At 35.9% G+C, this 11,585-nt stretch overlaps 2 protein-coding genes across 3 annotated transcripts in view; both read right to left on the bottom strand.

The window, feature by feature from the left end:
- Positions 1-379: 379 nt before the first annotated feature.
- Positions 380-11,585, bottom strand: part of KIAA0408 (KIAA0408 ortholog) — a 28,106-nt gene continuing 16,900 nt past the window's right edge. For both annotated transcript variants that reach the window (XM_058566328.1, XM_058566327.1), the window contains exons 2-6: positions 10,852-11,092; positions 6,501-6,863; positions 6,335-6,414; positions 3,224-4,556; positions 380-871 (exon numbers count right to left, since the gene is read on the bottom strand). In XM_058566328.1, coding sequence (XP_058422311.1) covers positions 698-871; positions 3,224-4,556; positions 6,335-6,414; positions 6,501-6,863; positions 10,852-10,986 — 2,085 coding nt within the window. In that variant the 5' untranslated portion in view covers positions 10,987-11,092 and the 3' untranslated portion in view covers positions 380-697. The remainder of the gene's footprint in view (positions 872-3,223; positions 4,557-6,334; positions 6,415-6,500; positions 6,864-10,851; positions 11,093-11,585) is intronic.
- SOGA3 (SOGA family member 3) overlaps positions 11,053-11,585 on the bottom strand; it is a 60,825-nt gene continuing 60,292 nt past the window's right edge. The window contains exon 8 of the transcript XR_009223527.1: positions 11,053-11,092. The gene's annotated coding sequence lies outside the window, so the exon portion shown is untranslated. The remainder of the gene's footprint in view (positions 11,093-11,585) is intronic.

The following is an 11,585-nucleotide window of genomic DNA, read 5'->3' as shown; positions in this document are numbered from 1 at the left end:
TTAAACCCATGACAATTTTATTTATTTAAAAGAGAAAACAAGGAGATCAATGGTATTAGTCTATCCTCATATGGGTTAAGAAACTATGAGTTGTATATAGAAATATACCAATGTTAGATACGTGTGTAATTATTTTTCAATGTAGTTGGGGCCAAGGAAGTGATTAGTTAATATATATATCTCAAATGCCTTAAGTGGATACCTATTAAAAGGTATACAAAATATAAATAATACTGTATATTTTAAAAAATTTTAAATAAACACAAAGAATATATAGGTATACATGTTATAATTTCAAAGTCAACACTAGCACATAAATTTTTCTTATCTAAATACATACTAAGATATTTCCTGTTTCAACACATGCACCTACAAACACATGGCATGCACATAAACTTGCTTTTTCTGCCACTCGCAAGAAAGTTAGAATATACAATATAGTACATTGTTTCAACTTAAATCATGTTGGCAAATCTCATGAAGATGGCATTAAAAAATTCTGATCTAAGAAATCAAAATACAGGAAGATAATTATTCCATAGATTAAAAACACTGAAGACTGATGGGAAGTTAAGTTTTAAACTGTTTGTCCCAGTGATCTTGAAAGATACTGTAAGAGACAGGATTGGCTGTAAACACTCAGAATGCTCTGTTTGGCAATTGGGACTTCTGTAACCAAGCAATCCAGGCCAGAGACTCAGACCATTGATGCTTCAGATCGCAGAGAAATGGCATAACTGTGGGCAGTTCTCTGAAAGGCAGGGGGCGCCGATGGAGATCTGGATGCCCATCTGGACGGGAGACGGCGATTTGCTGGTCTAGCAGGTCGGGAAAATCCTTTTCCATGTGAGGACTTCACTGCCATGGATTCCTATGACACAAATGAAGACATTCATCTCACTATAAAGGCACCAACAATGGGCTCAATATATTATGCATCTCAACTATGGGATTAATGTAGTAGCTTATTTACAAGCAAGAAAAAGCATCAAAAACTGAAGAAGGTATTTGTATAGTATTTGTGGTCTTGAATATCTTAATCAAAGCAATTCACTTTTAATACGAATATAGCATTTGATAATCTTGTAGATTTCTTCATGGTGACAAATTTTAACACAACTGATCTCTTTTCAGAACTAATGAGTTGAGGATTCAAAAGTTCATGTTAGATAACTTTGATATGATAAAACTATAGATGTTTCTTAGTGGGATATTAGGATATTTGAGCGTTATTTAAAAATAAAAAGATGACAAAAGAAACTGTGTACATTTATGTCAAGTTATTGACACTTTTAGAGGTCATAAGCAAAAGGCACACAAACCACTAAATGATTTATCTGATGCCATCTTTTTTTTCGTTAAGAACCACTTACTATCTCTAAACAGTTTCAACATTACCATTAAAAAACTTTAAATAAAACTTCATTCTAATTGCTAATAAAGGGTTACTATCTATATTGGGCATCTTCTGATGAGTGAAAACCTTTTCCTTCTCTTTCCTTCCCTTTCTTTCATTTCTTCCTTCTTTTCTTTCTTTTTATTTTAATGGAAGAAAAGCATCCTTGGACCTTTGCAATTAAAAAAAATTAAAAGGCTTTCATGACACGTTTTATGCCTTCGGTTCTTATTGACCTTCTTAACAAAGCCTGTGCTCTGTCATCTGAGATGGACAGTGAGGTTGGTCTCTGTTTCTACGACAATAACATGCATTTGTTTTTATCTCTTTGGAATTTTATTTTTTTAGATTTGTTTCTGGGGAAGGGTGATGGAGAACTACTACTAAGGAACTACAATAGAGGACTCCTCCCTAACCCCCAGTTAATGCAGAAATGGGAAATATTTAGTAATATTTCTTGTTAGCTAATGAGAATTTTGGCTAGTTATTGTATAAATGTTTCCATTTCCCATGTGAAGCTACAGAACCGTACAGGTATTTATGGGCTCAACTAAAAAACAGAGCAATACAGGGGCCGGCCCGGTGGCATAGCAGTTAAGGGTGCGCGCTCTGCTTCACTGACGCACCACTTGTCAAGCCACGCTGTGGCAGTGTCCCATATAAAGTAAAGGAAGATGGGCACAGATGTTAGCCCCGGGCCAATCTTCCTCAGCAAAAAAGAGGAGGATTGGCATTGGATGTTAGCTCAGGGCTAATCGTCCTCACACACACACACAAAAAAACAGAGAAATACAAACGCAGAATAATTATTTGTACCTTGTGCAAACAGGCAAGTTTTCTGATAAAACAGATGAAAACTGATATTTTCGTAGGGTTTGAAAGCCACATAAAAATAATATTTTTACATCAGGAGGCAACCTGCATAGCTTAAAACAATGCTGCATACACACTGCATTATGTAAAACTAGGATTTTCGAAGCATTGGCTAATTATAACAATTTGTCACCTTGTAACTTTCAGTAAATTATGCATAAAAAAGGACTGTTGGGTAGCTCTTCTTTGTAAATATCAATCTCTTCAACCCCTTTTTCTCCTGTTAACGAAGACTAGATTCTTTTGCAAACAGATTGGAACGAGAAAAGGATAACAGTCTATTTAAATATCCTCTTTTTTTTTGGCAATTTCCACGCTAAGAATTTATACAAATAAGAACAATTTTAAACATTCTTAAGTTATCACATTAGTTTTTGTTTTCCTGTACTTGCCTTTTAGCTCTTAAAGTTTTTAAGAGAACCTTATAAGGCACTATTTTAAATGATGTGTTTTACCCATACTCACATTCGTGTGACTAATCCTATGAGAAAGAACGTAAATCAAACGCTGGGGATGACTGAACCAATCATAGCTAACAACTGAAAAGTGCAAGTTATTTTAAAACTATTTCCCATATACTTCTTAAACTCTAAACACTTCAAAAGAATAAAATTCTATAATCAACAAATCACCTTTGGAATATTTTTTCAAGAAAGAAATTTACAAAAAACCTTTGATATGAGGTTCTTAAGTCCATTTATTATATTTATTTTGTCCCATTTCAGAATTTAAGAAAAAGTTATAATGTGCTATTTCCAGTCTTAAAAACTACACTTTAAAAAGTTCATGTTGAGTTATAATTCTAAGGTCCATATTTATTCACAAATGACATGTCAAGAACTTGAGAAGATGCCAAAACATGTGCCTACGTTCCACTGACATGAACGGGCAATTGACTGAACTCGGAGTCAAACGTGGATGGAGTTCTACCAAATATATTCATTGCTTTCTCACCTCTGTTATCTTTTTCCGATCTACTCCTTGCTTCACTTGCTGTGCCCCACACATGGTTGTCTTTCGCTGAAGCTCTTGTTCTATTTGGAACGTTTCTAAATGCTGACTTAATGTGGCCCCACCACTGACATCAGAATTACATTTGGTCCAATTATCCTGGAAGCACTTAGAATTTTGTAATGCAGACCCTGTTGATGTCTCATAGGTTTTCAGCAGCTTTTCCACAACACCATAATTTGACCTAGGATCAGCTGATCTTGGCCGGCCAGACAAATTACTTGGTCTCCAGTCATGCTCGTGGAGCATATTACGATAACTGCTAGGACTTACGTGTTCCTGCATTTGTCTCACCAGGCCTGTTGTGGATTTTTTGGTGGGATTATCAGCCACATTTTCCCTGGGCACAGGCATGTGGGCACTGGTTTTCAGAATACCAGACACATTGTCATTTTCTGATATGTTACCTGCATGAGTAATTAAGGTACCACAGGGCTTAAGATCTTCAGATGATTCTGAGTAGCTTTGATTTTGCTGTATTGCATGACAATGTCTATCTGTTCTAAACACAGTTCTGTTAAATTCATCAGTCTTTGCTGCTAGCTTTTCATTCCTCGTAGTCCTTTCAAAGCCACAACTGAAACTTCTAAGTGGGCCACTGTTCTGTGTCACTGAGGAGCTATAGTCATTGCCTATATGAAGGTCAGGATGAGATTTAGCAGGGTGATCTGGGATCACCTTTTCATATTTTGGCTTATTGGGAGTAGAGCAGGTTTTCTGAAACCACAATGTAGAGGGGCTATTTTTTGCACCTTTCCCAATGTCGAATGACCACATGCTAAGCCCAACATTTTCATCATATGGAGGCTTGTTATCTATTCTGGCTTCTGGTGCCAGAGAAGAAAACATGATACCATCTTTCAAAGTCTTCCCTTCACTTAGACACCGTGTAGCCATCTCATTGTGCCTCAAAAGGAAATGAGGATTGCAGGTCCTTTCACCTTGACCCTTTTGGGCTACCCAGCTGCTGTGGTCTAAACTTTCCTTCAGACTTTCATGGGCTTGTTCAGAATATGAGCTGGGAAAATTTCGAGATGTGCTTCTTGGAGGAGGAACTGGTGGAGTTTCATTTCTTTGCAGATCAATGGTATCAATTCCACATTTTTTCACAGAATTGCTTTGGAGCACATTGGTACAGTTCAGTTTCTTTTTATTTTTCTGTTTTTCTTTCTCTAAATTGATTGGAAGAATGCACTGGCCATCACTGATCATGTAGTCTCCATGAGGCATATTCATTGCATTTGGCATTTCCTGGAGAAAAGAATCTGACTTCATCCTAAATAATTATAAAACATGGTATATATTAGTAATAATTTTATTTAGGATAAGCTCTTAAAAGAAACCATAGCTTAAGCAATGGATTTCTGCTTTAGGAAAAGGAGTCACAACTTCCTCAGACATCATTTTTATATAAATCCCCTAGTCAAAACCTCTGAGTCCCTTTTAAAGTAGGATAAAGCCCACCTCAGAGTGTTGCATTCAAGGCTCTACATACTCTGACCCGAACTATCTTTCCAATCTTGTCTTTTATTTTTTCTATTATCTGAAACTTCACCTACACTCAGACTAGACTGTGTGGGTGTTTGCTATTGGCTTTCTCATTTCTATAGGTTTTTTCTTGCCATTTCTTTACCTCAGCTCTGCCTACTGAATTCCTATTCATTATGTCATGTGAGTTCAAGTTCCACCCCTTGAATTTGAAATAACATTCTAAGTAGTATGACAGAAATATGAATAAGAGTGCAATGAGACATGAGTAATACCAAATGGAAGGTGTCATTTGGGCTTGAAAGAAAAGTAAGAATTTTTTGGATGAGTGGAGTAGAGGGCATATAGGCAAAGTGAGCTGTAATAAAAATTGAGTGGTTATTCAAGGAACAGTGAGTACTTTGGTGTGGATGGATTATAAAGCAGGGTAGGGAGGATGATGGAAAATAAGAGAGAAACACTAGGTTAAATTGGAATGTCTTTGAATTACATATTAAGGATTTTGAACTTTTTTCTAAAGGTCATGGATTAACAAGGAGAACATTATACCAGGTGTGATTTGTAAGAGAAAATTGGCAAGTAAGTCTTTTCTGAGTTCAATCAAAATAAAAATCTAAATATAGCAACAATATGGATTCATAAATTAAAGTTAATTAATCATATTGATAAATATAAATCATATTTATATCTCTTCAATTTATAAAATATTCTGAGAAAGCTTACAATAAAGCATAAACGCATTAACAGAGAATAGTAGGCAAAAGCTAAATGGACAAGTAGAGGGTAAAATTACGTATAAAACACGGTTGGATGAGAAAATCTATTGTAAGTTAGTACAAATTCTCTCTGAGCTTCCTTAGAACTAAAGAAAAATAAGGGTATACATTGCTATAGCTTTCAAAGAGAAAAGCATACTGTCTCACTGGGAGATAAATGTTGATTCTAGAACAATCCATCTTTACTTGTGGAAAATTCCAACTTATTTTTTAATTTAGCTAAAACTTACTTTTACAATTATATAGGTGTTTCTGAACTGAAACACCATTTTTATAGCATTGTATATATGTGTGTACATACTTATAAATATGTTGCTCTGAAAATTATATATGCTTCCATTATATACATAATGAATGTAGAGAAATAAATAACTCTTAGGTATAAAATATTTCAGTAGAACATCATTGTATAATTAAAACACCACATTGTAAAATCTGACATAGTTTAAAAACGTATTTAACTGGATTCGCCCAGCTGTATACTTTTCCACTGGCCAAATACCCAAAATAAAAAAGAATTACATTAGAAGATACTTGTTAATTTATCATGGAGAGTACACCCTAACTAAACACCAAAAGGGTAAATATAAAGAGAATTAGAAGATTTGCTTTAAGAATTAGTGAATGGAGAAATATACGATTAAAATTTTTATCTTCTAAGGTAACAGATTTTAATAACGCGTTAATTTTCACTAACAAAGTGTAAGGAGGAGGTAGTTTGGACTCATTAACTGAAAATAATATTTTTCTTGATTTTCCAAATAAAATAATCATAGATGTACCAGCCTACCTTCTGTGGTTAGACTGCCTTCGAATTTCCTCTTGAAAGCTGCATAATTCTTCACTAACTTTGGCAAGTTCCTCAAGAGCCTTTACACATAAGCAATAGCATGTTAGCACTTCGAAATGTAAATATTTCTTTAGCAACAGTTCTAGGCCAATTACATCTCACTTACTGTGCTGACGGCGCCAGAACAGCTCTTGCTCTCTTCCTCAGAAGTCCGCAGGTCAGGCCAGGCCTCACATTCCGTTTGGCTGTCTGTGGCCAAAGGACCCATAAACCCGACTTTTGATTTTTTTGTTGCTTTTTGTTCCTTACACATTTGATTTCCTTCACTGAGTAAGCTCTGCTCTGTTTTATTTTCTTTTTCCAGACCATCCCTGTGATTCATCCCTGTAAATTCACATTGTCCTGAATTGGGGTAATTTGGAGAAGATTCTACCACTTTATCTTGATGGGCCTTCTCATGATCAAGATCAATGGTCTTAGCACGTTCATTCATGTTGATTTTCCTCCGAAGCTTTACTTCATGGCAAAGCTATAAGAGAAACAAAGAATTTTTTTTCCCCCTAATTCACTCTGTCAATATTTTTGATACTAAGCACACTGTTTTGAGTTCTCTTTGCTATATTACTGTATACTACCCTGGAATATTAATGCTTATGCCTCCAAATAGTGCTTCTAAAATCTGGATTAGCTGGAACCGTTTGACGAACCAAAAAGACTAAGCATGGGTGGTAATTTCTATCTTCTGAGTAGAAATCAACTCTTTTAAAAATAAAATAAACGTGTATCTATATATAGATGTCATGATGATACAGAAGCACTGTCACAAAATTGGAATGACCTGAATCAATTACTGGCCATGCTTTCTAATTGCTTTGAGAGAGAAGCAAGAATTGAACTAATATTACAGTCATGTTTTTGAAATGTATGATCCTACCTGTATGCCGACATTTAACTGTCTAAAAAGTTGAGAATCTCATATGTTAAGTCAGTTCATTCTGTTCTCTAAGTAGACATTTTGCAATCAAATGATGTTTCCTTTGGAAGTTACCTTGGTGAGGGCTAGATATTAACTGAGATTTTTTTTGGTGAGGAAGATTAGCCCTGATCTAACATCTGCTGCCAATCCTCCTCTTTTTGATGAGGAAGATTGGCCCTCGGCTAACATCTGTGCCCATCCTCCTCTACTTTATATAGGACCCCACCACAGCATGGCTTGATAAGTGGTGTGTTGGTGCATGCCTGGGATCCGAACCTGTGAACCCCGGGCCACTGAAGTGGAGCATGCAAAGTTAACCACTACATCACAGGGCCAGCCCTGAGATTTTTTTTAATGCCAAGGCCATACACATTCTAAAAAAGTTTCTCCTAATTAAAACAAATGTGACCCTGTCCTATGTGATACAATAGAACTCTAAGGCTTTGACCATCTATTAGTCTACGTTAAAGCAGACCCCAAATTATTTCTAGACAAGGACTTAGTTTAACCTGCAGGCACTCATTCAGCTCACTCCTGAATAGAGGAAGGACTGGCTTTCTCTTCAGGCTTGAATTCTGGGAAAGCTTGTCAAATTTCAAAGGAGACAGTCAGACAACTATTAAAACATGTGACTGTACATTTTACGGCCATAACTTATGTCTGCACTACATCTATTATTCAAGGAATATAATACAGATTTGTTGCTGCTCAGTATTTACCCAAATCTCAGATGAGGGAAGCACTATACGTACTTGATGCCTGAAGGACACACAGCGCATTTATTTCCCTACATACTCAGAAATCCACCACAGGATGAAGTCAGAATAGCATCAAATTGCAGCCATGAATCAACTGTGTTGGCCGCTGTAAAATTATTTATACTGAACTGTTGTGGGCATTATGATTTTGGCTGACCTTGAGGGATACTGCAAGAAGCAACCCTCAAAAGTACTATGTTAAATCTAAGGATGCTGTTGGGGACACTGTCTTCTCTTTGAAGAGCCATGGGTAAAAACAAAATTGCTTTAGTTTAAAATCAGGGACAAAAGTGCTACTCCTGGTAAATAGATTTGCTTTTGTGTTTTGAATATTGAGAAATATGCATCTGATAATTTTTGTGTTAGTTACTAGAAAGATAGACTTGCTGCATGCATTTCACATGCAATCCTTCCTCTTGTCTTCACCTCATCTTTCTCTTCTAGTTTCGGCATACTTTACCTTATATAGAATTTTATATGCCATCTTAAGTTCTCTTGGGGACTTAAGCCAGGTATGAATAAACAAGTAACAAAATGTTATTGATGGAGAACTACTTATTTTGTATAAGAGAATCTGTACCCAGCCCTTGTTGATGGTTATCTGATCATTTGAACACAGAAGACAAGCAGGAAAGATTACAGTGTGAGTGAAAGAAATTCCGAGGCGTGTGTTAACTCTATCCAGGGATTCTATCTGGATTATATCAGGTTTCAAATGATCCAAGTATGTACATCTTGGATTTGCAAAGCAAATGCAATGGTTGTGGATAGAGGCTAAACAGAGAATCATTAGCGTCTTAATTACCCAACGCTGGATCCTCTTACTAGATGATATTATCACTTGGAATCACCAAAGTTATGTGTGTGCACTTAGGAATCTACAATTCTCTAATACACGGCTTAATAATTTGTGTCTGATTTAATACAAAGAACTTAGTGATAAATGTCAAACAAATAGTTTATTATGCTTGTGGCATGTTATAATTTTTTCAAGTGTTGATTTTTTAATTTTAGTTTAAAAAATTGTCTTGATTCTCTGTGACATGTGTGGATACTTTCCTGCTGTCTTCCTCAATCTTTTCTACTACCAGCTTTGCAGCCTCTAAGAAGGGATGTACAAAAGGTACGTTCTTACAGGCTACAAAGCTGGGAGTAGAAAAGAAATATATATTAGTATGATAAGGGGAGCATAATGCTAGTATTCAGGTATTGAAGAGCATCATCTATGGGTATTATGGGTAAGATCATTATCTAAACATATTCCCAGGTATGGAGCTGTATACTGCAGACAGCAAGACACAAATAGCACCACAGCTACTGTCCAAGATGAAAAAAAAATTACAGCCATTCTGTCTCCTTGATGCAGAAAGAGACAGTATTTCTATGGACTATGATCCTGTTTAAAGTATGTTTAATTCTTGCTAATTGATATGGCTAATATTTACCACAGATGGACTCTACAGAGATGTCAGAATAATTATTTGACGATAACAAAATTAACCAGATGCAGACTGTTTTAGCTACATGGCTTAAACAATTGGCTAGACTAACCTGACTCCTTAAATTATTTTGCTTGGAAGCTAGAATTATCTGAGATTGTTGCTATGTGGACCTTCCAAACCTTTGGGAGCCAATGACCCACGACTTCAGGTTTCTAACTGGAGTTTGGATTCTGATTTGACCTAGGCATCTCCTGGGGATCCAATCTGAGTCTCTGGGTGGAAGAGCTAAGAGAGTGAGCAAAACACATTTTCCAAACTCTAGAGAGACAAGAAGTGGATTCTCCTTTCAATCTCTAATCGTACACTACACGCCTGCCATCTCAGCTCTATTTCAGAGGAATAGTTTAATATCTACTCTTTTTAATTTTTCCATTTAGCATGCCAATTTGTATTTTATTCACAACCAATTATATGGCTGTTAATAAGAAAAATATTTGCACTATAAACACATAAAGCGCCAGCTTTGATTGCCTGCGAATAAAGGCCAAGGAGTCTGTTAAAATAACGACTTTGGCAACGTGCACAAAACCATATAAGTCAATACCATGGATGTTATCAGAAGAAAGCAAGATAAGCATAAATAATTTCCAGTTGGAACAAGCTTGAATATACATCATTGTAAATACTTAAAGGAAATATTCCAGGCACAACAGGCTGAGGGATGGTTAATGGGGATAAAATAACCATTTGTAGCAGAGTCATGGCATGTCATTTTTCATAAGCCCTTTCCTAATAAATGCGCTAATAAATGTGGCACACCCTGCCAGAATAAATATCATGTCTACTGCCATTTTCTGTTTGCTATATGACACTCATTTTGATTACACTGAATTATCTAATATGTAATTTCCTTTAGTAGACATTATTCATAAATCGTCTTAGGAAAGATCTCTGTTTTAATGCCTAATTGTAATTTCGCTAATATATTTCCCACCAATTATGTCTTTTCTACGTTTTCCTCCTGGGCCCTGTATTTGAAAACTCATGCAAAATACAGACCTCACTTTTGATAAGGCATTCTAGTCAGAAAATAATAAATTGATACACTTTAAAGTGACATTTCAAGTTCTTAATTTTCATGCAAGGCTATAAAATAAGCATAGTCCCTGTGATACCATTGGGTGAGGTTATGCTATTTTTGGTCTAGTAAATGTCATGGAGACATGCATCTCTTAGGTGGAATAAGGAAAATTAAAATGGTTTCCAACACAAACAAACTTCAACAGAATTTTCATTCTGAGCTTTAAGTTTACAATCCATTCAAAACAAATCAACTTTTACCTCTTCTATCTTCTTCTGCATGATCTTCCATTGACTTTCCCATTCCTTCCTTTCATTGTCAAACTGGTCCAGTAATTCCATCTTTTCCTTGTGCCAGTTCGTCTCTGTGTTCTCCCACTGCTTATGAAGGTCCATGGCAACTGCGTGAGTGTTAGTGAAGGGGTGTTCCTGCTCGTCTCTGCCTTCTCTTAACTGTTTCTTGGAAGCTTGGGGTTGTTTTATTTGAAGCTGTCTCACTTGCCTTTAAAATAAAGCCGAATATAAACATAACAAGAGAGAGTTCCAATCCACATGCTTCCTGGAAACATTTTATCATTTCGTCAAGAGCCATCGACATAAACTACAGGAAAATTGGACTCAAAAGAAGAGAAGAGATGACAACAATCTGCTTAAGAAGAAGAAACTAACAGTCAAAAAATAAGTATTGTGCAAAGTGTTTTTTTCCCCTTTCTGAGACCAGACAGCAAAATTATAGTGGACAAGACGGTTAAATGCACATGTGAGATATAAGTATTCCTTTAACTAACCACCTAATCTAAAGATAGAACTCTTCATGAATATCTAAGAGTGGAAGTAGGAAATTCAACTGTATGGTCATAGCTACACAACTGTGGTAGATTCTGCTGCAACAAATTTACTCCTTCTGTTCTGATGCAACCAGATTATATATTTCTGTGACTTAAGGTCCTGAGACAGTGCTGGACTACAGTCTCCATTTTATATTCAGAGTTCAA

Source organism: Diceros bicornis, chromosome 23 (assembly GCF_020826845.1).
Source record: "Diceros bicornis minor isolate mBicDic1 chromosome 23, mDicBic1.mat.cur, whole genome shotgun sequence".
NCBI classification, from domain to species: Eukaryota; Metazoa; Chordata; class Mammalia; order Perissodactyla; family Rhinocerotidae; genus Diceros; species Diceros bicornis.
The sequence above is the reverse complement of the archived record's forward strand: the minus strand, read 5'-3'. Positions and strand labels throughout refer to the sequence as shown.